General features: G+C 51.5%; 1 protein-coding gene across 5 annotated transcripts in view; it reads left to right on the forward strand.

Moving 5' to 3' along the window:
• The window catches only part of LUZP1 (leucine zipper protein 1), a 36,948-nt gene extending 9,992 nt beyond the window's left edge, over positions 1-26,956 (forward strand). For 2 of the 5 annotated variants that reach the window (XM_021375421.1, XM_021375420.1), the window contains exons 2-4: positions 16,909-20,125; positions 23,511-23,675; positions 24,274-26,956. In XM_021375421.1, the coding sequence (XP_021231096.1) occupies positions 17,000-20,125; positions 23,511-23,675; positions 24,274-24,312 (3,330 nt within the window). In that variant the 5' untranslated portion in view covers positions 16,909-16,999 and the 3' untranslated portion in view covers positions 24,313-26,956. Of the gene's footprint in view, positions 1-9,598; positions 15,992-16,908; positions 23,356-23,510; positions 23,676-24,273 lie in introns of those variants that run through there. The other 3 variants (XM_021375419.1, XM_021375418.1, XR_002432473.1) reach the window with 3 other exon arrangements.

The following is a 27,961-nucleotide window of genomic DNA, read 5'->3' on the forward strand; positions in this document are numbered from 1 at the left end:
GCAGCTTCGTGTGGTCCTGGTGGCATTGCCTGCAGCTTCGTGTGGTCCTGGTGGCATTGCCTGCAGCTTCGTGTGGTCCTGGTGGCATTGCCTGCTGCTTTGCATGGTCCTGGTGGCATTGCCTGCTGCTTTGCATGGTCCTGGTGGCATTGCCTGCTGCTTTGCATGGTCCTGGTGGCATTGCCTCCAGCTTCATGGGGTCCTGGTGGCATTGCCCGCTGCTTCGCATGGTCCTGGTGGCATTGCCCACAGTTTCACATGGTCCTGGTGGCATTGCCTGCTGCTTTGCATGGTCCTTGTGACATTGTCCACTGTTTCACATGATCTTGGTGGCATTGCCTGCTGCTTTGCGTGGTCCTGGTGGAACAGGGGCTTTCAGAGCTGCACTGCAGAGCTCCAAGCAGGCAGGGGAGGTTTAGGAACAGCAGCCAAAAACATCTGCTAAATTGGAGCGTAGGTTTAATGGATTGCAAAAGGAGCAGATAGGAGATGGTGCCACAGAGCTCTTCTGGCTGTGCTGAGGGCTCCCTGACGCAGCTGAAGGATGCTGCTGGTGCAGCGGAGCAGTGATGTAACCTAACCCAGCCTTCATGCCAGAGGAGTTTCAAATGGCTGACCGCTTCCTCCTCCTCTCTCCATACCATTAACCCCTGGTGCTCCTCTGCCGGCTGAGCTGAGGAGTGCAGCTCTGTGCTGTAGCACGTGCTGTCCCAAAGCTGCCGAGCTGTGCAGTGCTGCCAGGTGTGTGCACACACATGAGCTGATGCGGGCTTCTGTAGAGGCGGCCCTGCTGCAGGGAGGTCGCAGCTTAAATCAAGTCTACACCCCGTTTTTCTCTGGGAGTAACAACCGCTGCACTCAGCACCTAATTCATTATCCCTGGCTTCTTCAGGATGGCCTTCCACCTGAGTTGTTGCTGATTGCAGCCTTCATCCAGCCCCACACATTCCGGCTGCCATAGCAGGATGTGGCAGGAGCGCTGCTGTCCAGACATCCCAGCGCAGTACCCTAAAATGGTGCCAGCAGTGCTTTCTGGATCTGTGAGTGCTGGATGTGCACCAGGTGTCAGCAAGCAGCCAGGGACTGTTTTCCCTGAGGAATGTGTGCCCCAAAGAGGGATACCCCCAGCAATGGCATCTTCCCAGAGACCTGAGATAAAACTTTGAATGTGTTTTGAATTCTGATGATAACTGGAGTTATCAGAGACCAATTCAGTGGGTCACAGCCATCAGTGCTACTTTGTGCTTACTCTCCGCACGGCCCGACCTGCTCATGGGTGCCCAGCCTGTTGGCCTGCCTGGGCCGCGCTGAGTCAAGAGAAATTGTCTTGGGCAGCTCCAAAAGTAATACCTCCTATTTATTTCTGTGGAAACTACAACAGATACACTGAGCTCTGTTAGTCTGTTTCATGGAGCAGATTCTCAACTACAGAGCTCTATTTTTCAGTATAGTCACCAGCATTAGATATGCGTTTTCACTGGCAATGAGCAAGAGCTGCATGCCATGCTTGTAACAATCTACACCAGCAGAGGTGACCCACTGTCACCACTGCTGAAATGCACCACTGTGCTCACGTCCACTGTTGGGTTTCCATAGGCGTTCACAAGTGTCAATGAATGTCAGTCAGTGCCATATTTTCCGCATGGAGGAATTCAGTGACACACCTTTGCTGCATATGCACTTCCACATCAGACAGCATTCTGTCAGAGTGCCCCTCTGCTGCCATCTGTCACATGGCAACAAAATATAATGGGATGTTGGTGGGAAGGTTCAGCTTCTGCTGTACCACCAACATCCACCACTGATATCATGGACTGACATCATAAGACAGGAGGTATTACTTTTGGGGCAGCCCTCATAGTATATATATAGAGAGAGTTAATATATGTAAGTAACAGAACTTATTTTAACTGTTAACATCTTTGTTAAAGCATTAGAAAGAAAGAGAGCAACAGCACCATAAGACTAGTGGGATATGTGACCTTGTTTTTGTGAAACCAATGCATCAGTGCCTGGCTGGATGGCAGTGGTCGCAGCTCTCAGTGTGTTGTCAGAGATTTTTTTAATGAAATTTTAATCTTCCTGTGTTTCATCCTTGAAAGCAGTTGCTCACAATTGGTTGTACTGCCAAAGGGCGATGGTGTGAGTAAGGTGTGATGGTGATGTGAGAGGTATCTTCCTCTGTTAAGAGAGGTTGTTAGAAGTCTGATAAAGAGATGTGGTTGGGTTTTTGATTACAGCTCTACGCATTCTGTTAGAAAATTCACAGGTCATGTGTTTATGACGACTGAAAATGGAGTCACAACTATGAACTGATAATTTTTTGGCAGTCGTGAAACCTGTCCTCAAATTCCTTTATCAAAATGGAAAGCACAGTTGTGTGTTTTTCGCTGCTCACAGGAATGTGTTTAGCCATCAAAATGCATGAAAGTATTTGCCATAACTTGAGTTAGTGCTGCCCCGTGCCCTCCCCGTGTCCTGTTCGGCCCAGGCAGTGTGAGTGATGTGGGGCAGAGCCACCGCCATGATGGCGGCATTGCGAGCTGTGCTGGGCCGCGTGCGGCCCTCAGGTTGGACGTGTCTGGCCTAGACCTTCCTGTGCAGCTCCCAGCCTAAGCTCAGGAGTTGGCCCAGGCCAGGGCTGTCCTGTTCTCTCAATGGGGTTCTCATCCCGTAGCACCTGGCCTTGGGGCAGTATCCTGAAGCTCTCTCTCTGGCATGCAGGATAGCTGCAGTCATTCATCCACACAGCCTGAGGCAGCGGCCTGGGATTGGATGAACGATTATCTGTCTGTGCTGGCTACTTTTTTTTTTTTTTCTTTTTCCTTCACTATTTTATATTCATTTAAATCAGTGGACAGTGTCTGGACTCTTACGGTGATGGCACAGCTTTAAAAGGGTGAATATTGGCAATGCAAGTACTGTCTGAGGAGATGGACCGTTCCAGCACAGAGCTCAGCCAGAGTCCAACCTCACACCTGACAAAGGGGCGGCAGGCTGGGACCTCCAGGTCAGATTTCCCAGTGTAGCAGAGCTGGGAGGGGTGCCAAGGGACTGCCCCCACCCCCACCCCCCACCTCAGTGGTGCTCTGCAGGGTCCTCGCTGCTGCAGTTGTGTTCCTGCACGGAGCAGCACTGAGCTGTGCTGGAGCCCCGTGGTTCCACCTGCAGGGCAGCACTGAGCTGCCTGCTCTTCCTGGCTGATCGCTGGGCCCTGCTGCAGTCATGTAGCTCAGCCCTATAGCACAGACCCGAGGGATACGGTACTATCTCAGAGGAAAAAAAAGAAAAGTGACTTCCCCTGACATGTGTACAGCTCTTGTTTTAATGTGTCTAGATCGTTACTTGGCTTTGTGCACAGAGGATGACTTTGTAGCTAAGCGGTGGCCTGCTCTTACCTCTGTGTTAGTTCTCTGCTGTGAGTCCACCAGTTCCCGTTCCATTTTTCTGTTGTTCCCTTGCCTGTGGGGCAAGACTTGGCCCAGGAAGATGCTCAGCCTGGGCTTGGGACTACTACTCCTGTGTGTCAGGATGATGATGTGCTCTGGGCTTGCTATCACTCTCAGCTTGGTGGTGTCTCTACCTTCTCAGTCTCCTTCCCACTCTGTATCTTGCTCTGTTAATGTGAATGCTGATCACCGCAGAGTAGTTGTGGTAGGAAGACATATGAAAGGAAAGATCACTCTGTACTTGCCCTGTGTCTGACATTCTTACCCAACAACCATTGCTCACCATGTCCAGAGATGTATTTTGGACCACCCTGACCGCTGATCTCTGATAGCAGCTCTTAACAATCTGTGCCACTTCTGAAAAGACTTCTGACTCTCACACTGAACCAGGGTGCAGTTTCAGAGAGCGCTGGCCCTTCTTGTTTGCTCATCATCTTTTCATCTAGTGTGTTTCCATAACTTTGCTCATGAAAATTCACATGGGGGACAGTGTCAAAGGCCTTAATGAAGTCCAGGTCCCCTACACCTACTGCTTCTTTAGCACTCTGGTGTAACTCTTATTGGTTTAAGTTACCAGCGCAGCTGTGAATTTGTATGGCCCGTTTCTTTCTCTGTCTTCACAAATGTGTGTTCTTCCTACTTTAGAAGGCCAACCACCACATCCATTTTAGAGATGGGAAGCTCCCTTGGTCCAGATTGTTCTCCTTTGGGAGTGTTGAGGCGAGTTAGCAGGATTCTATGTTGCTCTTGCAGAAGAGCAGGATCTTGTTCATTGAGGTTGGCATAAAACTACCTAATAAATAAATAAATGCAAATGAGGCTGTTAAATAACCTGTTGACAGCTCTGCCTTGAGTTGGGACATGACTGTTCCCTCTGTGAAGTTGTGTTGCTGCCTCCTTGTAGGGCCTCCATGCTTCAGGCAAGTGTTGAGTCATAGCCCTTCTGACATAGCAGATGCTGAATGACAAGGAAGCGTGTGGAGCTACCCATGTCCACTTTCACGCTGTGTTTTCAAGTAGTTTGGCTGCACACAGTCCTCTCGGGATTTCACACAGCCAGCCTTCTGGAAGGAAAAGAGCATGTCACCTGGGTTACCTCATGTGACAGCTTCAGGACCAGAGGACCTACCACCACACCTGGCTGTGCTTTGCCTCACCTTACAGCTCTGCCTGCCTCCAGGAATGTGCTGCGGCCAGTGTGTGGGTGAGATAAGCCCGTTCTTCATGCTGTGCTGTTGTGCAATGTGGGATAGAAGGCTTTTCCATCTGGGACAAGTCATGAAGCAAAGCACAGCTGCTGCTTTGCCCAGTGCACCAGAGAGAGCGGAGACGTGCTAACAAAGGGCCACTACCCATGGCTTCCATCTGAGCTTTAAGCCTTGTTTCCCCCAGTGCCTGTTGCAAATCTGCTGGGACAGATGTTCTTCTTTTGTCATTATAAACTGGGCTCAGCTTCCCTGCTTGAAGCCATTACATTGCTCTTGGGTCAGACCACAAGTGTCTGTGGCTCAGTGTTTCTGCACTGGCCAAGAACAGGGCCTTGGGGAAGGGGGTGGAGATAGGGCAAACCTGCAGTGCATAGGTCCTGTGTGCTCTTCCAGCCCTTTGTGGCACAGGCAATTACAGAGCTGGGTGCTACTTCTGAAGATTTATTAACCCTCTAGAGATGTCTCTTGTACTGCTTTATCAGTCTGCCTCAAACCGATGTAAACTTGGAGCACTCAGTGCCCTGTGGCAGAGTCCAACAATTATCTGCACGTCGCAAGGAGCAGCATCTCTTCTTGTTTGTTATGATTACAGAGGCAGTGAATGTTTGATCCTTATCCTTCTTCTCCAAACAATTCATAGTTCTATAGGTTTCTGTCCTATTCTCCCTGAATCATCTCATTTTCCAGACTAAGTAATTCTCATCTGTCAGTGGTTTCCTCTGTAGAAGCCATACTTCTAATCATCTCTGTTAATTATCTCTTTTCTAGCTGCTAGCAGAGGCTCAAATGGGACCAGAACTGCAAACAGCTTTGGAGATTGATTGATGAGACGTGGAGAGTCCTTCCATAGCAATTCACAGTCAATCCTTGTCTCTGTTACCCTGTGCTGGGTGTCAGGAGCTGATCGATCGGAGATGACAAGAACTCTCTTACCATTTTCCCTAAGAAATTTTCCTATTTTCCTAACAGCCAGCATTCACTGCTGAAGGAGCTGCAGTGTTGGGACGCAGTACTCATTGAAATGGTTGAAGCAGGGCAAAGCATGGGGGTCCAAACTGTGACAGCAGCAAAGAAACTCCCGAGAATGGGCTTTAGGAGAGACAGCTTACAGAGTATGTCACAAAGGAGCAGTGGAAGAAAGAGAACCCTAGGGAAGAGAACCATAGAATCACTAAGGTTGGAAAAGACCTCTGAGATCTAGTCCAGCCATCCACCTACCACCAGTATAGCCCACAAATCCTTGAACACAAGCTATCAAAGGGTACCTCAGTGGGCAGACTAGCTGGAAAAAAACTGGAAAATGCCGTTTTCCTTCCGGAGCATCATCATTCTGTTTGAGGGCAACAGATTTTTCAAATGCTCCATTATTTCAGTGGTGTATGCAGAACAGCATTGAAAATTATCCAGAGGAGACCCCGAGTAGGCTCAGAGGAGTGGAGCACCTCTGCTGTGGAGAAAGGCTGAGGGAGCTGGGCCTGCTCAGCCTGGAGGAGAGAAGGCTCCAAGGAGACCTTCTTGAGGGCTTTCAGTTCTCAATGGGAGCCTACAAACAGGAGAACAATTTTTTACATGGTCTCATAGGGATAGGATAAGGGGGAAGGCAGCTTTGCTGTCCAACCTTGTGGTTTGCCTGGGTTGCATGGAGTGAATGGGAATTGTCTGGGGGTGAATATAAAAATATATGATATACTTAATGTATGTAAGTAACAAAATGTCTTTTTTATATTAAAACATTAAAAAAGAGAGAGCAACACCACCATAAAAGTAATGGGGTATGTGACCTTGTAGCTGTGAAACTGATGCATCAGTGCCTGGTTCGATGGCAGTGGCTGCAGCTCTCAGTGAGCTCTCAAGGTCCTGTCGGAGAATTCTGATGAAATTTTACTCTTCTTGTGCTTCATCAGTTGTTCACAAATGGACGTGGTGCCAAAAGGCGATGGTGTGAGTAAGGTGTGCCTGCGAAACAAGGGGTATTTTCCTCGGGTAAGAGGGGTCTGACAGAAGTCTGATAAAGAGACGTGGTCAGATTTTTGAGTTGAATGGCAACCGTGTACATTCCATTTGAAAATTCACAGGTCATATATTTATGTTGATACAGAATGGAGTTGCAAGTGTACAACTGTGACCTTGCAGGCACATTGCTGTCCTGGCTTCAGACCCCAACCCGGGGATGACATGGAGCTTCCTCCTCATGGGACCATGGACCTGCATGCTTCCTTTTTCCAAAACTCTGCTCTTCCCCAGTGTTTGTGCTCTGCTGGATGTTGGCAGCTTGCTGGATGGCATTTGGGTGCCAGGGGCAGCACCCACACCCTCTGGCTGCCCGCCTGTGCTTTGGTTTCTGCGTAAGGCAGATGGTGCAGCAGATGCTGTAGTGCAGCACAGGCAGCAGCTATGGCACCTCTCCAAGCTTTTCTTGTGATGGATGTAAAAGAGCTACAAAACTTCCCTTTTACCACTGACAAACTTCAGCAATTTTGGTGAGGAAGCCACAGTAATCCCCATTTCCTGCAGAGTTTGTGTGGAAACATCTCGAGCCTTTAGGCCGGGCAAGCTCCCAGAGCTGAAAGGAGCGGGTTCTGCAGAGGTGCTGGTTTGGATGTCCTCCCACCGCTCCTTCAGGAGAGCAGAGTATACCACGGATCAGATGATGTGTGAAGAAACATGCAGCACCCTATAATTTGCGTGCCGGCGGAGATCCTTCATTGCACGTGTGGCTCTCAGCTATCATGCTAAGAATGGGGAGGTTAAAGTTGCTTGTGTCTAATGAGTGCAGTGATGCAGCGTGCTTGATGTTGATCTTGTTAGGTGTATGGAGGCAGGGATGCCTTTCCCAGCTCTGTAAATGCTGCTGGGTGATAAACTGCTTGGTTTGATGCTTTGGGGCACTGTAGCCCGTTTGTGGTATGGAGCTTTTCAGTGTTATTCCTGCCCGTGGGGCAAGGCTGACCTTATCTGACCTGGTTGTGTTTAGAATGGGACAAAAAAGAGCCCGAGAAGATAGCAAGAGATCTGCTGGATCAGAGCAAGGGTTTGCCTACCCCACGTCATGTCTCCAGCCCTAGTGGGTTCTAGGAAGGAGGTGGAAGATAGGTCTGAGGTCTTAGAAGAGGTTCCACCACGTGTGAGCTCCCTGGGGAATGGAGCTTGGAGAAGTGAAGTAAACTGAACTGATGGGGGGGGGTTGAAAAGGAGCAGCAGAGAGGGAGCTGCGGGTTGGATGGAGGAGCCCCATCCCCGGCATCCTGCCTGTACCAGCGTCTGAAGCGGGTGATGGGAGGAGCATGAGAACAGTGCTCATATGCAGTAAGATTTCTGACTTCCAGGGACTTGTGAGTCATAGGACTTTGTGGTTGTTGCATTTAATAGTCTTTGAAATTTTCTTCCATTCAATTTTCTTATCACTTTCAGGACTTGTGTGAACTTCTGGCATCCGTAACATCCCGCAAGCAGTGATTCCTATGGCTTTGCCTCTCGCTCTGAGCCTCCATCCAGTCATTCTGGCTGATGCCCATCACTTTGTGTTTTACAAACTGCAGCAAACGGCACCTCCCTCTATTCCTCTGCACAGTTCATAGCTCTCTATATAGGACAGTGTCCCTACCCCAGCATTTCTGGGGTGGGCAAGACAGACCCTTTGTGTCGGATGAGTATCACAAAGGCAGCACTGAGCTGGGGCCGCTTTCCCCATGCAGGGTGCTGCCAGGCCCGTGACTTGCTGGAGAGATGCCCACATGGTGTTTGTGAAATGAAATGTGACGGTAAGATTTGTTTCTGAGGACAAGTAGCAGCAGGGGGCATCGAGTCAAAGAAGAAAAGCATCTTCCTGCAGTGCAGGATGGGACGTTTTTCTCAGAACTGTGAGGAGGGCAGCAAGGCCTGTGGTGTGACGCGATCCCCGCCTGTCTACCAGCTTCTGTGCGTGCCCATAAAGAAAAAAATGTTGCTAAATTGAAATATAAGGCCAATGTGGAGCTTGTAGGAAGAGAACTGCTGCATGTGCACGGCATCTTTTGATACCTGGCATGCTGAGAGGCTTTGCAAGTACCGTTCTGTTTCTGTGCAGTAGCTCCAGATTCTTTGGCACTGGGCTCCCATTGCGCAGACACCGCATGGCTCGGTTTGGTGCTCATGCAGGAACAACCCTTTGGAAGGTGCTTTACCCAATGGCTGTAGGCTCAGACCTGCTTGCAGTGAGCCTTGACTCGTGGACGTTCCAGGGCGAGCCAAAGGAGAGCTGCAGCTGTGCAGAGAAGGGCCAGATCCCCACTGGGCATGGGGAAGCAGCAGGGACTGTGCTCCAGCCCCAGCGCTGCTCCGAGCACCTGTGAACATTGAGTTGCTGAGGGGGCTGCAGTGCTCTGCTCCTTGCAGGCTGCCAGCTCTGCTCCTGGGGCGGAGGAAGTCATTTTGCACTGCGAGGAGTGCAGCAGGAGATGGGAGTGTCAGTGCAGGAGCCGTGTGACAGTGACGCTGCAGATCCTCTCTGCAGCCGCAGTGCTGCAGTCCCCGACACTTGCTGTAGATGCTGTTCAGGGTTTTTGTTCTAGTCTCCTTGAGCACTGTGGTTATTTTTGGCTGCTGTCTCATCATTTCACATGTCTCCAGTCTAGCATTGCATTAGTCAATATTCAAACTGTTTCCGGATTGTTTCTCTTGTTGTGACTTTGAGAATTTCATCTTCCAGCAGATGCAGATCCTTCCGAGACAGTTGATCCCCCAAAATGCAGACATCCCTCCAAGTCACTTGGCATTTTGCTTTGCATTCAGTGGGGCCAGGGTGCCCCCATCCACACGCTGTGTGAGCAAACACATCATCTGCTGCTTTCCAGCACGGTGCTGGATGCCTGTGGCTGGCGTGCAGGAGTAGTGACACATCACAGTCTTGGTGGGCTCTGACTAGTTCTTGTTTAGTCTATCTTTTATGTTACACTGTTTTTTTTTCTTCTGGAGTGTTTTTTTCTCCTGTTCCCACGGCTGCATATTGTTCGTATTGTCAGGAATGGGACGCTGGAAGGAGCTCATGAAAGGCAAAATCAAATTAGGACAGACTTTCCTTCCGTCTTTAACTGGCTCTGGCCACACTATCCTTATCTGCTGCAGCTGGTGACACCCATGTCCTTTTTCTGTATGAGTGGCAGAGATGTTTCACTTCACAAATGAGAAATGACACAATGAGCTCCTCCCAGCCTGTTCCACCCTGGGGCAGGGAAGAAGAATCCCACTGCTGCTCTCATTGCATTGAGCAGTGATACAGACACCGATCGTCAGGAGCGTTACCACGCTCGAACGTGACACGTTCATGCTCCCTTGCATACGCATGCAACACCAGAAACCCTTCAATTAAAACTGCAGATGCTTATGCACACAGGGCAGATTCCAGCAAACACACCTAACCTATACTTCGGGTGGAAATGTGCCAGAGTGGAGTCTGATCCATTTCCCTCCCGAACCTGTTTGGCCATTTGAGGCTGCAGAGAGGAATCCCCTTACTGCCCTGGTTTTGCTGATGCGTCTGTAGCGAAGTCCTCACGCCTGCAGTGTCTGTGGACTGCACAGTCTGGTGCCCCGTGTTGCCTGAGGCTCCCGTTCCCCAGGTGTGCACAAACACTCCCAGCATTGTGCTCAGCACAAAAATCCACTTCCCACGGGTGTTCCGAGCAATAGCTGAGCAGAAAATAGAACAGGGAGGATCTGAGCTCACCCAAGCATCTGGGGAGGAGGAGGAAGAGGAGGGAGGAGTACCAGGTGTGTGCTCCATCCTAAGAACATGGACAACAACCCTGCACTAATTCTCCCCATGTGGAGTGCAGATCTGCCAGCATAGAGTACCCCCAAGGGTTCGAGCTGCAGTGGGCTGAGTTGTGATTCTTCTCTCCAGTTATCGCTGTGCTTGAAGCTGTTGACTTTCAGTTGCCTGTGATGGGTGCTGCTCTCTAGAGACTACTGAAAACTGCTCCAGCTTCAGGAGCAGGAGAAATGAATGAAAAAATGGCTCCAGGCCGAGGCATGAATAACTATCACTCATCTGTAGGATTGTCTAAGCCTGAAACATGGGATATAGGATGTGCCATTGCCTCTCAGTGGTGGGTACTGTAAGAGACCAGCAGTGCTGCCACAGGGTGCCTGGGGCTGATGGGGTTGGGGGAGTGCTCAGAAAAGGTAAAACACAAAGATTAAGTGCCAGATGTACTCACACAAGATAATGGAATCCTCCATCCAGCACACAGCTGGCAATATGTCTGTCTTGGTTCAGTGGAGAGGATGGTGGGCGCGGGTGCCAACAGCTGTATCCATGTGGGCACATTGGAGATGCCCTAAAGCTTGTGGGGCTCGTTACCAATCAGAGCTAGGGATGGGACATGTAGGGCAAGATGCTTCTGTATGACTGGAGAGGAGCAGCGTCATGCTCCGAAGGGCTTCCAGCAGAAATTGTATTGATGGGTTTGATAGCAGTTGTTCAGTTGCAGTTCCTGAAATGAGACATCATTATCTCCCATTTCACGAAGTGCATCAGACGTGGGATGTAAATACATAGCCCAGTGTTGCATACAAAACAACACAAGTTCTGTACATCTGCTGAGTGTTTCCTACTGCTCAGTCTCTGGAGCTGCAGCAGAGCACGGGCCGCTTCTGTGGATGCCATTTCTGCTGTGGCCATTTGTGTGTTAACAGCATGCACCCCTCCGCAGCGTTTGACCTCACTTTATCAGTGATTCATACTGCTCTGTTTAACTGAACTGTCCTTACTGTGTTTGCCACCGTCTCCGATTTTTGCTGTGTCCTTCTCAGGCTGGCAGTGCCGCTGGAGATCTCTTGCCCTTGCTCAAAGCAGGACCAACTTCAAACAGCCACTACGTCTGAGATCACATTTTATCTCTGTTGATTCCCATCAGCCTTAGAATCTTTGAATAAACTTAGAAATGTGCATTTATTTGTACTTATCCTTTGTTTAGGTTGAGTTTGCAGGCGCTGGTGTTGGTCCTGGCTTTGTCAAGCAGTTAAAGACCTGGTAAAGAGTTCTGGTGGATTCAGATTTGTTTGTAGAAGATGTTACTTGCAGTCTTTTTCTTCTCCTTATTAAGATAAACAGATTGAGCCTCTTGAGTCATTTGTAATAAATCACATCAGTTGTGGAGGGCTGGGGTTGTCCCAGAGCTTGGTGTGGTGAAGCTCGACGTAATTCAGATGATGAAGATGTCACATCCCCTAGGGGACCCAATGCCAGTGTTTGGCCACACTAGTGGTGAAAATAAACTTGGTCGTCTGAACAGCAGCCCTCCACTTATCCCCCACCCCCCAGGCTGCTGTCAACCATGGACTTGCTGAGAGCACGCTGTCTCATCATCTAGGTTATTAATAGAGACATTAAACACCATCGCCCCCTGAGGGAAACCACTAGTAATTCGTTATCACACATTTAAATACTGCTCAGGTTCCAGATTGCTCAAAGATGTACTTGGCCGTGTCGCTGAGGACACTGAAGCTAGGCAGTGTAAACAGGAGAAGAGAGAGTATTTTTAAACAAAGTGTAAAAATTCTTTCAGAGAAGGAGATGCTTTCTGCAAAACAAAGGCTCGTGCACAAACTTGCAATGGAACAAGGTGAGTTAAATCTGAATTATTTTTAATGTGCGGTCACAGAACCAAAAACTGGTGCAGATTGGAAGGGGCTTCTGGGTCCATCTGGTCCAACCTCACCTCGCCAACAGGGACACCCAGAGCTGCTTGCCCAGCACCGTGTCCAGACAGGTTTTCACTGTCTCCAAGGAGGAGACTCCACAACTTCTTTGTGCAACATGTTCCATTGCTAAATCTCCCACACAGTAAGGACGTACTCCCTGATGTTCAGGCAGAACCTCTGGTGTTCCAGTCTGCACCCACTGCCTCTTGTCCTGCCACTGGACACCACAGACAAGAGCCTGGCCCTATGGATAAGAACCATGTTCTGTGGATGGCTCTGTATCCCCTTTTGGGGTATCGTCATACCAAATCAGCTGTAGACCAGATTTATGAAAATGTTCAAGCAGTGAATAAGATTTTCAAGGTCTGATTCTGCCAGTTAAGTTCAGTTGCAGTTGATTGGAGCTGGACTGTCTTGTAAATCTTGTTCTGTTTTTGGTTGCTTATTTGCATGTGTCAGTGCCCTATCCTCCCTTTTGAACGTTACAATTCAGTACATCTTTCAACATGTTGCTTTTCAAATAGCTTTGGGAAAGCAGGTCTTGCTCTACTGCATGCTTTGAACACTGCTACTGTGCTGTTTGATGTTGGGTTTTGCAGGTGGAGATCTATGGACTCCTAGTAATTGGATGGCTGTAGCAGCCCTTTGTTCTTGGAGATTCCTCCACACTAAAACCTATTAAAAGAGAAATGTAAAGTAGGGTAGAAATCATGTAAAAATTCCCTATTGATAGAGGCTTGTGAGGCTGAGAGGTTGATCCAAGGATGGCATGCAAGCTTTGCTGCTTGGGACTCTTGACTGGTGGACATTCTTGGGACAAAGCACTAGAAGGTCTCTCATAAAAGGGTACAGGATGTATGGAACTGGGATAGGCTTTCTTCCTCTGAAGTTTGCAGATTTGTGACTGTAAAGTATGCTGGATGAATCTCACCCAAGAGAGCCATCCCAGGTTTGGATGTTTAGAAACATGCAGCTTCGTGCTGCCAGCCATCGTGAATCAGGATTCCTCTTACATCCAGAAAGGAATCTTTACTTGGGATTTATCTCCCATCACTTTTGCCAGCTAGGCTGGAGCTGCTTTATTCCCTTCCCATGGTGGGAGATGGAGGGCACATTATCCGAAGTCTTCTGGAACGTGCTCTGAGAATGAAATGAATGTCCTCTGAATATGCTGTTGTCTGCAGGACATGACCAACTCGCATCTATAAACTTTGTAGTAGTGTGAGTTAAAGTCGAGATATCCCACCCTTTCTCTTAGAAGGACCAAGTAGATTCATTTTCTTAGTGCTTACCCACCTGTGAAGGTATAGCAGTACTCTGTATTCCTACATTAACAGGCTGTGATACCTTGCCAAAAGATAACAAGAGGACTTTGAAGCAGTTCTCACAATGTGTGCGTTTGGTTGTTGGGTTTGGGTTTGGGTATTTTTTTGTGGTTGTTGTTTGGTTGGTTTTCTTTTGAGGGGACTTCTGAAATCACCAATTGAGTCGTAACTGCCAGGAGAAGTTGGGTCAGATGGAAAAGGAGCTCATGGGCTGAGCAGTTCTGGGCTGGTGGGACACACGTGGCAGCAGTTTGTCCAGAACATGAAGGAAGCCCTCTGCTTGTGGAGCTTGGTGAGGATGGGAACGTTCCCATGCAGCTTCTTCAGAGCTCAGCGTCGAAGTACGGTTTGTGGGATCTGTCGTGCCGCACAGAGCCCATCACCAATCTAGCTAGAGATTTGAAGGGTCCTGCTGACCCCAGGGAAGCTTACTGCAGTACACGTATACCTACGATACATCATAGGATGTATTTATCTTAGAAGCTGTCCTATCCCCTTACTTTGAGATCTTTCAACTATTCCCCATTTGATGAGGGGTCATGTAAGATAACCACTCTGAGAGACATCAAATAAGGTACAAGACATAGGATGCTCCAAAAAAGGTTTGAGAAGAAGTGTTTCAGCACCCGAGGGGCGGACAGTTGTTGCCATGATCAACTGAGATTGCTTTGAGGAGTCTCCCAAGCACTGAGAATCCCAATATCTGTTTGGTGTTAGCAACTATGGGCTGAGCCTCCCTTCAGAAGACCTAAGGGAACCAGGTGGAGTACATTACAAAATGCTTCTGCTGAGGAAACTGGAGTTGCATGTGACATTAAGTGCACCTGGGGGCCTCTCATTGCTAAGCTGTCGAGTGTAGATATTCCCTGTGTAACAGCCAGTTACACAGAGGGCAGAGTTGCTGCCATGGTTTAAAATTTGGAAAGAGGAATTCTAAGTATAAATCAAAGGATAACTCCTGTCACAGCAGCTTGTTTGCTCAGCCTATCAGTTCACTGGCAATGAGCTCAGCCCTGGTCATTGTCTCAGAGACTGCAGAGGAAGATTGAGAGGCTTCAAATCCTATGGGAGCTGAGACCTCCAGTGACCCACAGCTGCTGCAGTAAATCTTGCAGGGAAGAGTGGCTGCACAGACACTGTCTCTGCAGCTATGGTCTTCATGGGAGACCCTTTAATTCCTGATATTTGAGAAGGTGTATGGGGAAGGCAACACCTCAGAAGGTCCCTTTGATCTAGAAGGGATGTCTTTGGTGATTCTTCTGCTGCGGGCTCTGTCATTGCCTCACCATTAATTGCATTTGTTCAGAGGCTAGAATGTTTTCTCCAAAATCTGGTTCTCCTCTGGGACTCCGTACAGCTTCTGGCATCCACAGAGATCAGTGACCCTTGGGATCATGTCTTAGCATCCCTCTCATGCTCCTTTCGATCCATGGGCTGTGACAGTGTAGCCTGAGGATCTAATTCCCGACAAATTATCCCCACCGAGCTCTCCACCCAGCATTACCAGGCACAGACAGTGGCAGATAAGCAGCCGTGGTCCAAAATGCAGGAACCAGCTCCAGGAGACTGGTTTGGTGGAACAATGAGTTGGTTTAACAGTGGTTCACCAACAGTAGCATGCTCCTTCCCATTTATGTGTGCCCATAACGCCTGTCCTTCCTCTTGGAGACTCCCATCAACTCCAGGTCAACACACAGACACTGCTGAGTATCCCTCACCCAAGCCCATGTCCTGACAGCCGGACTGGAAGGCAGCTGCTGGGCCTGAGCTGCTTCCTGACCAACGCCTGGCACGGCGTTAACCATTAACCCCCTGCTCCAAGGCACGCTGGGAACACTGTTGTTTTTTAGGGCACTGCGAAATCGCTTTGTCCTTTCCTGCGACATTCCGGTGACGTTTCTCGCTGGGATCCTGCCTGGAGCTGAGCAGCCTTTCCTGTTTGCAGCCAAAGCAGTCGGCCGCTCAGCGGGGCCCGTGGCCCACGTGGCCTTTGCGGTCTGAGCTGCCCCTTAGAAGAAGGACTGCGGGGTGTGAGCTACTCACAGGAGGTGCTCGGGGTGCATGGTGGGTGCCTGGTGTGTGCCGTGGGCGCCTGTTTGCATCGCAGGCCCCTCTGCCCATCAGGAAATGAATCACCTTCGATCAAAGGCTTTGTACTGGGGCACTGCAGTCTCCTTTCCCGGTGCTGTCTCCTCCCCACATCCTGCTCTTCACCTCTTGGCACTGTGAAATAGGAAACTCCGGAGTGTTTCCTCTGCGGGGAGTTTCAGCAGAAATGCTGGAGGCCACGTCCTGCTTCGAGGCAGACCGCTGAGCCAGGGCACAGGTCTGAGAGCTGCAGTCACCTCCCCTTCATTCCAGAAGGCCAGCAGTGCCCTGGGCTGCATCAGCAGAGGGCTGGCAGTGGGTGGGGAGGGATTGTCCCCTCTGCTCTGCCATAATGAGGCCCCATCTGGAGTATTGCATCCAGTACAAGAGAGACATGGGGATGCCCAAGGCCATGGATGGGGCCCTGGACAGCCTGATCTGGTGGGGGGAAACCAGCCCAGAGCAGGGGTTGGGGCTGGGGGGGCTGTGAGGTTCTTCCTACCCAACCATTCTGTGGTTGAGTGATTCTTTGTGCTTACGTTAGCTTCTGCACGTGCAGTGCATGGCTGTGATCCGTATTGAGCCCGGGATGGTCAGTGCTAATGTCCACAGGCAGAGGGGACTTCTCATCCTCCCATCAGCTGTCCTGGCCCACTCACATTGTGGGGGACAACTCACATTGTCCCCAGCCCTCGCTAACCCTGCCCTCCCGGCTCTGAGCTGGCAAGGGAGTTGTGTTTACTGCATCAGAGCTTGCCCATGTGGTGAAATTGCTGCTCCTTATCCCTGGCAACAGGGAGTAGAAGCGTGAGTGCTTGCAGCTGCTGTCTCCTGGGTGCACGAGTGGGTGGCAGTGAGGGCACTGAGAGCTTTTGAAAGAGGAGGGAGAAACTTGAAACTCCACTGGCAGTGTCCCCAGGATGTGACTGCAGCTCAGGTAGAGTCTGACGCCGAGCAACATGGGCTGCAGGAGAGATACTGGAAGTGATGGGCAGTGCTGGCTGGCAGCAGCTGTCCCTAGTTCAGCACTCAGAAACATGTTTAATTGACTATATATATATATATAAAAATAATTACCATCTAATTTATACAGTGAGAATACGTGTATTCTGAGCTTCTGTATTCATTGTAAGCATTTTTTTTTTTTTCTTTCAGGGTGAGTTACCTCTCTTCAAAGGAAACGTGACGCAGCAGTTGAGCACTCGGAATCAGCCAAGGTCCCGTCTCAGAGGAACAAGAAATAAACATGGCAGAATTTACAGGTTATAAGGAGACCTCCAATCGGCACCTACGGTTCAAACTGCAGAGTCTTAGCCGCCGCCTTGATGAACTGGAGGAAGCAACGAAAAATCTCCAGAAAGCAGAGGACGAGCTGCTTGAGCTCCAGGACAAAGTGATCCAGGCAGAAGGCAGCAATTCCAGCATGCTGGCCGACATCGAGGCCCTGCGGAAAAGGGTGCTAAAGATCGAAGGCAAGGATGAAGAAATTAAGAAGGCTGAAGAGCTTTGCCGGTTAATGAAAGAGAAACTTGAAGAGGAGGAGAGCCTCACCCGAGAGCTGAAGTCAGAAATTGAGCACCTGCAGAGGAGAATGGCAGAGCTGGAGAAACTGGAGGAGGCCTTTGGCCGAAGCAAGAACGACTGCACGCAGCTGTGTCTCAGCCTCAACGAGGAAAGGAATTTGACCAAAAAGATATCTACAGAGTTAGAAATACTTCGAGTGAAAGTGAAGGAACTTGAAGCGTCTGAAGACAGGCTGGATAAAACCGAGCAGAGCTTGACAGGTGAGCTGGAAAAACTGAAGTCTTTAGCACTGAGCTTTATCAGTGAAAGAAAACATTTCAATGAAAGAGAAAAGCAGAATGAAAAAATAATCCAGGAGCTCACGCTGAAACTAGAACAAAACAATAAACTGAATAGGGCCGATCAAACTAGAAACGCATCCAACTTGCTAGAAAGGTCATCAAATAATCTCCTGGACAGAAATGATTTGAGAATTGAAGATGACTTGACTTCTGCGTTGCCCTCTAAAGAAACCAGGCGGAAGGGAAGCGTGGATTACCTAAAGCACGTAGAAAATGAAACCAGGAATAAATCAGAAAACCAAAAGAATAAAAATCAGGAAGACAACAAAGTGAAAGATCTCACCCAAGAAATTGAGAGGCTTAAAACTCAGATTAAACACTTTGAATCCTTAGAAGAAGAGCTTAAAAAAATGAGAGCCAAAAACAACGACCTGCAAGACAGTTATTTGAGCGAACAGAATAAAAACAAACTTCTCACCGGTCAGTTAGAGGAAATAAAAATGCAAATAAAGAAACAGAAAGATTTGGAAAACGGAGAGGTCGAAAATGAAGATGCGAGCTTCTCTAGCAGGGGGAAGCATGACAGACCTAAGTACAGAGTTGTCGCAGCAGATTTCACAGCTGCCAAGCACAAACCAAGGGAGGTTTCGCCCCAGCAGCGGCGGGAGAGGGTGAGAAACAGAGATTTCTCCTTCAGTAACGACAGCTCCAGCCATGGTGGTAAGCAGGCACCCAGCCCCAGCTTAATGAGCAGGAGAGCAGGAAAAGCGTCGGGCGCAGCCGCCCTCGCAGATGCTGCCGCAACAGAGACAAAAAGACCGGAAGAGAAATGTTCGGTTTCCACTTTCTCGTCTGGTCAGAAGGAAGCCTCCGTCACGCAGAACGAGGGGAAGAGATCGAAGGAGCAGCCCTCTGTCCTCAGTCGCTACCCCCCTGCTGCGCACGAGCAGAAATCTTGGAAAACAGCTTCCAAACCCGTCAGCGACCTGAGATCCAAGGCTGAAAAGCCGTCCCACGCAACCCGCGGCGGCTGCCAAACCGGCGCGGACGCACGGGATGAAAAGCCGAGCAGGGGGGAATCGGTGGCTTCGTTCGCTGAGAAGCTGAACGCAAATCAGGGAGAGGTCGGCGACGCCGTGGGGGACGCGCAGCTCCCCAGGGGTCACTGCGCCTCTTCCAATGGCGTGGCCACCGCGTACAGGTGCCACGTCTCGGCGGAGTCGGACTCGGATGGCTCTAAGGCTGAAGCAGCGAATGCCTCGGCGGCGTCGCACCGGCAGCCCCTGGAGGGGAGGGCTAAGAGAGCCGTCGTCCCCCAGGACAAGGAGTTCACAGATGCGTCGCTTGAAAGCGTGAAAGCGTCGCCGCTGACAAAGCGTTCGCATCGCTCGAGGAGTCAGGAAGACATTCTGCAGATCCTTAAAGAAGACGCGGAGCAGTCTGCAGCAGCAGGCCTGGAAAATGCTGGCTTGAAAGCAGGCTCCAAAACCGTCCGGAGTAGTCATGAAAAGCTGAATTCGGATGAAGAAGCAGGGAGAAGTAAAAAAACGAACACTCCGTCGGATTTTGAGACAAGAAAGAAAGCCCATTCCAAGCAGTTCTCTAATTCCAGGGGAGTTTTTAGAGCGTCTCTCTTTGAAAACGACAAAAGTTCTGTGCACGACGAGGACCCCTCTAAGTGTGTGAAACCGTCAGACGCCGACACCGGAGGACTGAAATCCAGAAGGTCATTCAGCCCAAGGGAAGCTCTGAGATCCAAAGCCATCATTAAACCTGCCATTGTCGAGAAGGACATGAAGGCCGTCATGGGAGGGGCTGTGACTGAGACAGAGTCAGAAAAGCAGAAGTCTGTTTTCAAAGCGGTCCCAAACAAAATGACGAGCAGTATCACAATCTTTCCTTCTGAGCCAATGGTTCCAAGGCCCAGCGCGGACGCAGCAGGAAAGGAAAGGCACGTTGCCACCAGCAACATCAGGGTTGCTCCCAATGAACCCTCCCCGATAACCAACAGCCACCCCCAACCTTTTGAGGTCTCGGTTAATAGAAGCGCCCTGAAATTATCCGAGACCGACAGAACGGGAGATGCGGTGCTGAGAAGTAGGACAGAAACGGTGGTCTCCAGGAGCAGCATTGTGATCAAGACTTCTGAGCCCCCCGAGAAGAGCAGTGAGCTCCTATTGGAGACAACCAGCTCGAGGAGCCACGGCTCCTCAGATTCCATTTCATCCGAAACCAAACACGTCACCCTGAGAAGTTCCTGGAGAACAAGGCAAGGCTTACATTCCCTGGAGGACTCTCAAACCAAAGTGGAGAAGAACGCGGCTTCCAGTCCTCCAAACGCATGCAGGTCTTCAGTGGACCTCTCCGAGGTGGAAGCGAGCAGCGCACGAACAAACTCCTTGGAGCAAACCTCAGCGAGGAGCGGTGCCACCGCCAATTCCTGGAACGCCCCCGAGCTGAGCTCCCGAAGGACCAAAAGTAACTTAAGTGCATCCGAACTGCTGACACGCAGGAACTACGCCAGTGACCCCACTGCAGCTTCCCCCTGGCACCGCGCCGCGCTACCTGTAAGTGTCTCCGTTTCGCACTCGTTGCCTTTCAGCAGGTGGTGGAGCTGCCTCTTGGCTGGAAGTTTCTCCTGCTTTATTTCCTGAAGCGCTGCCTCCTTCCAGCTCCTGTCGGCTCCTGCAGAGTATCTGATGGTGTGGAAAAATCTGAGGTTTCTTGAAATTAGATCCACCTGCCCTGGTCTTTTAATACCGTATGAATAGTTGCGTACCATCACCTATTTGGTCTTGCCAAGGCCAGGGGAGATAGGTCCAGCTGGTGTAGGATCTGCTGTGCTTTTCAGCGTGGCTTTGCGTGGCACAGTCAGCCTGGAGTGGCACTGCAAGTGAGGAAATGAGACATGAGTAGGGGTGTCCCTTGGTAGCTCCATTTGGGAAGGGCTGCTCATGCAAAACCAGAGCCAGAACCGAGCTCTGGTCTGGAAGTGCCACCTGGACATTTTGTGAGCAGATCCGGGCTGGCTGGTTGCACAGGGTTGCTCCCTGCTTGGTCTGTATCGATACTGAAAAGCGAGAGCCATGGGAGCAGATTTCTTCTTTTCCTGTTCCTTCGGGTGTCAGTGATGAGAGGGATTCCTCAGAGCAGCGCTGACTCTCCCAGTCGATCTGTCTGGTGAGATGCACTTACTGCCAGAGTTGCAGACTCCGGCATATTTTAAACATACTCACATTGCCCTTCCAGTCCATTAAATCCCACTGCACCTCCTGCCTCTGCTCTTTCCTTGAAGCTGATCTAAGCAGCTGCTGCTGCTCCCGGTTACAAGGAGGAGCCAGCTGATAGGGCTGGTGACAGGGGACAAATTCACAACCAGGTGACTGCAGCACTGAGGAAGATGAGGCGGTGGCAGTGTGTGAAATCGTTCCACTTCTTTGGCATTGACAAGCACAGAAGCATGTGTACTATTTGCTTTGCAGAGAGTCTGTTGCCTGGCATTGAGGTGTGCAGGTTGGCCTCCCAGATACCTTCGGCCACTAAGAATACATCAGGGAGCAAAGATGTGGTGGCTGGCATTCATCAGCCTCAGTGACCAACCCAAATTGGCTGTACTGAAGGGGGCACTGGGGAATGGCATCACCCCTGTGCTTGAGGCAGCTGATGGAGACGGGTGTGTGCAGCCCCATTTCTGTCCCACCTGGAGGAGGGAGATTCCAAATGATGATCTTCTCCTTGGCCGTAATTCCTCATGTGCCACAGGCACACTGCACTTCTTTTCCATGAATCCAGGCAGGGCTGAGTCTCCTTTAGCATAATGACAGCTCATGTACTTGGGAACGCAGAGAGCCAGCCCTAGACCTCCCGTTAGCCAGAAGCAAACCACAAACTTGCCTTGCAGGTGTAGAGGTCCTCCCTTGCAGCGATCCTGCTGCTTGGGCTCACTAAATCTCAGCCTTCATTTTTTTTTTATTGCTGATGTAAGTAAGCGAACAAGGAAGCTGTGTAAGGCAGCAGCAGCTCTGAGCAACGCTGCAGGACAGAAGCTGCAACTCTTTGGGTCTCTGCTTGGGGCAAGTGCTGCAGGATCGGTGCTGGGGCGCGGAGGTGCAGCTGGAGGAGCAGCTCCCTCTGGTGCCTGCAGCCAGGGCTCCGGGAGAGAGCTGGGGAGATGCAGCACCTCCTGCTGTTACTGTCAGGCCCCGTATTTCAGAGAATGAAGTCAGAGTATTTCGCCGGCCTGATCTTTGCTGAAAATCTGCAGTGACTGCGTTAGTGCGAACACTAAGAGCAGGCACAGACCAGACAAGCAAGCAGCAGTGCGGGGTGAGTGGTTTTGTTTTCTCTTGTGGCTGCCTTGGAGCGATGTGCCACAGAACTGAGGTTAGAAGTCCAGCGAGAGGGCTCTTCTTCACATGTGCCTTCTGATGAGGGTGAGGGTCTCATGGAAGAGCCTCCCTGAAAGTACCCAGGGTTGTGCTCTCTGCTCTGCTCAAGCAGTGCACCAGCTTTATCCCTGATGAATCCATATAGGATTCTGACTTCAGCAGTCAGCTGTGCCCCATTACTGCTTTGTTGTGTTGTTGGAACTCGGTAACACAAGGAAATCAGTGTGCTGAGTGCCAGCCTGGGTCTTGGGTCCTAGAAATCAGCATGCTGAGTGTCAGCCTGGGTTTTGGGTCCTAGAAATCAGCATGCTGAGTGCCAGCCCTGGGCTGCAGGGCGCTGCCAGCCCCACCTGCACAGAGCACTGCCCAGCTCTCAGCGGGGCGAGCTGATCTGTCAGTGATGTGACAGCCCCTTGTGCTGAGCTTTACCCCAACCCACGGTGGGCAGCTGGGAGAGGCATCCATCTGCCTGCCCGTCACCATGAGCTCCTCACCTGTGAAAGCCTTTGGGGGCAGCGTGTCCAGCTGAACAGCCCCATGGGACTGATGCTGTTGGCTGCTCCAGGGGATGGAGCTCCTCTGTGCTGACCCCTCCAAAGGCAGCTGCTGTGTCAGACAGGAGGTGCCCACCCGCTGGGAAGCCATCCAGGCTCAGCAAGGTGACACGGTTACAGTAAAGGATGTGTCCCTTCCTTGCTGTTCCGTGCACACAGGAGCAGGGGCTGAGCTTTGTCCTCCATCCTGTTTGTCCCGTGAGTGCAGCTGCATTTCCCTGAGTGAAAGGTGAGTTCGGCGTTACAAGGAGCTGTGCAGTGTCTGATGCTGACGTGAAATGCCTTACAACGTGCTGGAACTTGCGTGTGACAGAGCCACCAGACGAGGTTTCCCAGCCCATGACGGCGATAACAGAGGCGCTGACATCTGCTGTTCCCAGGGAGCTCACGGGGACTCCGCATTCTGCAGCGCGCAGTGAAAGGCCCAGCTGCCCCAAATCGCCCCCAGGCAGAAACTGTGGGCAGCTGGCTCCCACAGGGGTCTTGGCAGGCAGTCAAGAAAACATTAGCGAGTTGAAAACATGTAAGATGGGTATTTATATATGCTTTGTATACCAGGAAGAGAGCGCAGGACGCTCCCACATTACATCCTCGTTGCCAAGAAAATAGAGGTTCAGGTTACCAGCCACCCCTCACCCGTGAGCTCAGACTCACAGTTAATGTTTGTAAGAGATTGCTTCAGTCACTAAACCAGGAGTTCCTGCTGCCCATGTCCCTCCTGGGTCTCGTGGGCCTCCAGTGCTATGGGCCCAGAGGCTGAACACAGCCTTGCACGTGCTCCCGGCCAAACAGAGGGTTTGGCACCCAGAACTTCAGGCTATAAATTATGGGATGGATTTAACAAGCCTCTGCGAGGTAGCGTCTAAGTGAAGACATCCTCGAGCTGGGCTGGCGGCCTCAGTGCCCAGCTGCCAAAGGGAATTGAAACACAACCTCATACTGCAAGCTGGGGACGGGGAACCTGGGGCCGTAGATGTCGAGTTCCAGTTCTCCTGCTTTTCTTTCCCCAGGATGAAAGCAAAGATTTTGTCTCCAGTTCCAGAAGGAAACAGTACGGCTCTTCTGAGTACCTCTCGCAGGCTGACACGGCGGCGAGAAGGGCGGTCCCCACCCTGGAGCTGCAGGACCCCGTGCCCGGGCCCCCCACCCCACCAGGGCTCCAGGCAGAAGAACAGGTACGTGAGGTCATAATCGTATTTTTCTACTCTACATTCATTTCAGCTAGCTTTCTGGCTAAGGACATCCTCCTGGGAATACAAGCCTCTGCCCCTAGTGATCCCCAGCGGCGTGGTTTGCATTGGGCAACGAGGGGTTGTTGTGTCAGACAACCAGGGGACTCCCTTTCACTGCACAGCTTGAAGTGACAGCAAATAAAAGCTTGGGTGAGGTCAGGTCGGCGTGACGTACCGGCATGTCAGCTGGAGCTGCTGCAGATGGCTCCGTCTCAGCTGTGCTGCCGGGCGTTGTTCATTGCAATTCCCACATCTCCATCCCCAGCGCAGCAACGGGTGCTGAGTGTGCTCATATAAAAAAAGGTGATGGTGAAAGCCTGCGTGGGGCAGGGATGGGTCATTCTGCCTTGGGCTTATTCCGTTGTAAACCCGGAGAGAGCCAGTGCCTTCTGAACTGCTCAAGCCACTGTCCTCCCCTTGACAGCCCCACCACGGGGCCACGCTCCCCATGGAGTGGGACAGCAGGCTGAGGACGATCCCAGCCCCTGTCCCCAGAGCCCCCAGGTCCTGGCAGGCTGTGACGCTGCGGGTTCTCTTGCAGGGCGCTTCCCGTGCCGGCCGGCCGACGTCCCGGAGATGAGCCGTGTTCCCTTCCACCAAACCAGCACTGCGTAGCAGAGCAAGAGGCAGGATTGTACCGAGCTCACGGCTGTCACTTCTGTTTGTAACCTCTCCAGAAGCTTCAGCCAGCCAGAAAACAGTTTTCTGACGCCGTCTGCGAGGTACAAGAGCTTTACCGGTGAATTTTTTCCTTCGTTGCTGAAGAGGCAGCTGCAGAGACTTTGCTCAGGGGACTCCCACTTCTCACCTCTGTACCTGCAATCCTCACCTTCTCCACAGGACACAGCTCTGTCTCCGTACGGAAGCACTGACTTGCCAACAGCCATGCTTTCAAACAGAACGAAGGTACTGCTCGGACCAGAGAGAACTTCTCATCGATGGCCTGCATGTAGCTGAGATGCAGGAGGTGTCCCCCGACCGCAGCCCGGGTCGGCCGTCCTGCACAGCTCCGTGACTGAGAGCTCAGCCCCTCCAGGAGCCCACGTTCCCTGCTACACAGCACAGCTCCCTGCGCTCCTGTCTGAAGGTGGGAGAAGAGCATCTGCTGGTTGGTTCACACACTGACAGGGCAGGAGAGCAGAACAGGGTTAGGAACAGCTTCCTCCCCCGTTGCCATCCCTGCGACAAGCTGTGCACGACCTGCTGACAGAGCTGAGCTGCAGCACTCGGCGGTCACCGCACCAACCCCACAGCAGCAGACACGCTCCTGGTTCAGCCCGGGGGGGCTTTCCACCCCCAGCTTTATGGCCATCGTGCTGCACAGCAAACAGCTCCACTGCTGCTCGCCCTCAGCCGCTGAGATCCAAGAGATGCAGAAAGGAGCCATGTTCTTCTGGTTGGAGAAGCGGGGATGTCCTTGTTCCTTCCAAAAAGGGGGGAAACAGCGGGATGGGAACCCAGACTGAGCTCCAGGACAGCCACAGGGCAGCCCCTACCTGCCCCCCTCCTCAGGAGCCCCACCTGGGCCCTGGGTATGGGCAGGGGCAGCAGCGCTGGGGTCACCCCCACAGCTCCAGGCACCCAACGTATGCGGGCTCTGTGTCACAGCACTGCAGCTCTGTGCCCCCTCCCCTCCCCCCCTGGGCTGTGCCTGCACTGCGCTGCGCAACCACTGACCCCGCCAAGGAGGTGCTTCAATAACATCATTATTTTTTTTTTAATTATAATTTTTTTTAAATAAAGATCAACTGGAAGGGGAAGAAGATTATTTTTGGAAAAAAAAGTTTCCAGTTCCGTCTCAGCAATTTTAAATGTTTTCTCAAAGCTGCCTTTTTTAGCATTTCGGTTTATTCTATTTCGAGATGTGTACATGCATCGAGTTGCCTCGTGAGACAGAAGGGCAACGCTTTTAAAACGAGTCCTGCGGCAGCTCTAATCACCCTAAATTATATTAAATTATATCACATGCTCTCTCCTACCGCTGCGTGGGGTGGGAGTGGAGGACTGAGCACAACAGGAGCAAACAGAGCAGCCCCCAAAGCCAACAACCAAACTGAAAGAAATGGAAATTCTGCCATTCGACACCGAATCGCTGCCTTTCCCCTCCCCCCCCCCCAACGCTGGTCCCGAAACGCTGAACATCCGTGCACGTTCCCCAGCCTGAGAACGCTGCGGGTGCTGGGGGAGGTTGGTGCCACATTGAAGCAAAGCAGGGGCCTGAAGGGGAGGAGGGCTCTGAGCAGCTGCTGTGCGGCTGTTCCCGCATTGCCACCCCCACGCTGGGCAGCACAGAGCTCCAGCTCTCAGCTCCGTACGCAGGGCTGGCACCCAACCTTGTTCTGCTGCGGTTCGGTCCGAGAAGGAAAACCTTCAGTTTGAGAGAGGGGCTCTGCCCCGCCATGGCGAGTGCAATAGGAGCTGATGGTATTACCCTAGCGATGACTTCAGGAAACACGATGTGTTTTGACTCAAATTGCACACTTTTTTTTTTTTTTTCTTCTTCCTTTTGGAACGGCTGTAAAATAGTGTATGTGTAAATATTGCCACCACTGAAGAAATATTTGTAATTTTAGCATATAAATATAACGGGCTTTTAGAGGACCCGACGCCACGGGGGGGTCATTCCAAAGGTGTAAATGTATTTGCTGTGTCAGCGCTCCTTCCTGGGAGGAGACAGAGACGCTGCCGTGTCCCCACTGCACTCTGATGGGGGAGACCCCCCCAGGCAGCAGCTCTGCAAGAAGAGAACAGAGGGGGTGGGGGGCAGGGCTGCTCCCATGGGCTCTGGTGCTGTGGCTGGAGCAGCCCCACAGCCCTTACCTGGGGTGCAGCCCCCAGCTCTGTCCCCTTGCACAGCACAGGGCTCCCAGCTCACGGTGCAGCCGTTCCCCGCGGATGCAGCGGATGGAAAAGAGGCAGCGGGGGAAAACGGCGCTCCGGGCTGCATGGAATGTATTTTTAAAGAGAAAAAATAATAATAATAATCTATTTTTTTGTATTTGCGGACATAGATTTGGGCTGGGGCAGCTTAGTTAGAGGGCAATAACGCGAGGAATGTTTTCATAACCACAGACCCAGGGGAGCAGCTCTCCCCCCGCTCACCTCTCCCCGTCCCAGTGCTCGCAGTCTGCATGCCACATGTAACCACACTTCTCTGCATGTCTCTCCTGACTCGAACACTGTCAGCTCTACAGTATATAACCAATAAAACTCTTCTCTTTTTACGTGTCTGTGGTGTGGTACGTACAGCCCCACCTGGCTGAGGGCCGCCTCTTTCCGCAGTTCCAGCTGCAGCTGAACCAGATCCTTCCCAGCGTTGGTTACCAGTGCAGCACCCGTCACCAGCACTGCCCACCCAGGGGCAGCCACCTCGGCCACAGAGAGGTGGGGGATTTGTCAGGCACGGGCACAGCACGTGCTGTAAGATGTGAGGACGCACAGTGTGGAGTAGGGGGCACCTGCTGTACCGCTGTGCTCAGCCATGGAGCTCCACTGCTCCATCCTTTTTGGTCAGTGGCATCTGCTCGCTTTGGTGGCTTTCTGTTGTCTTCCTCCTGCCTGCAAACAGGCGATGGGATGCAACACGCACTGCATTGCAGCCCTAACCCTAATGCAATGCAGTGCAGTTCTAACCCTCTCATTATCCCAGCTGCACACCTTTGCCTTAGCTGACGTGTTGAGGTTGTGCATTTAACCCAGCTCTGGGAGCCATATCCCACACACTGAGGAGAGGCACTGTTCTCCTCCCAGGGTCCCAGAGGAGCCGTTCTCACAGCTGTGAGCGCTGACTCCTGGCACCGCATCCAAGGCGGCACCGTCCCGAGGTGCAGAGGAAGCTGGCAGGTCCCCGTGTTTTTGTCCTTGCCCACAGATCTGCTGGCACATCGCTCCCATTCCTGCCCATCCCAAGCCCCTGCACTCACCCAGGCCAGGCTTCTCCCCCCCCCCAGAACCATGCCATGAGTGCTGGGCTCACTTCTCCCTGGCACAGGGCATGTGCTGTTACGTGCCCCGAGAGTCCTGCTCCTGACCATTTCTCAGTGTCTCCCTTCTTGTCATTACCAGTACCGAGGTGCTTTTTACTCCAGGGCATCTGGATCCCGGTACGACCTCCTCACCTTTCAGTACATGCGCAGTGCACAATGCAGGTGTCCCAGCTTTCAAGCTCTCTGTGTTCAACTTGAAGCGGTTCCAGCTGTTCTGCAGAGCTGTCATCAGGTGATGGGAAC

Source organism: Numida meleagris, chromosome 22, assembly GCF_002078875.1.
Source record: "Numida meleagris isolate 19003 breed g44 Domestic line chromosome 22, NumMel1.0, whole genome shotgun sequence".
NCBI lineage: Eukaryota > Metazoa > Chordata > Aves > Galliformes > Numididae > Numida > Numida meleagris.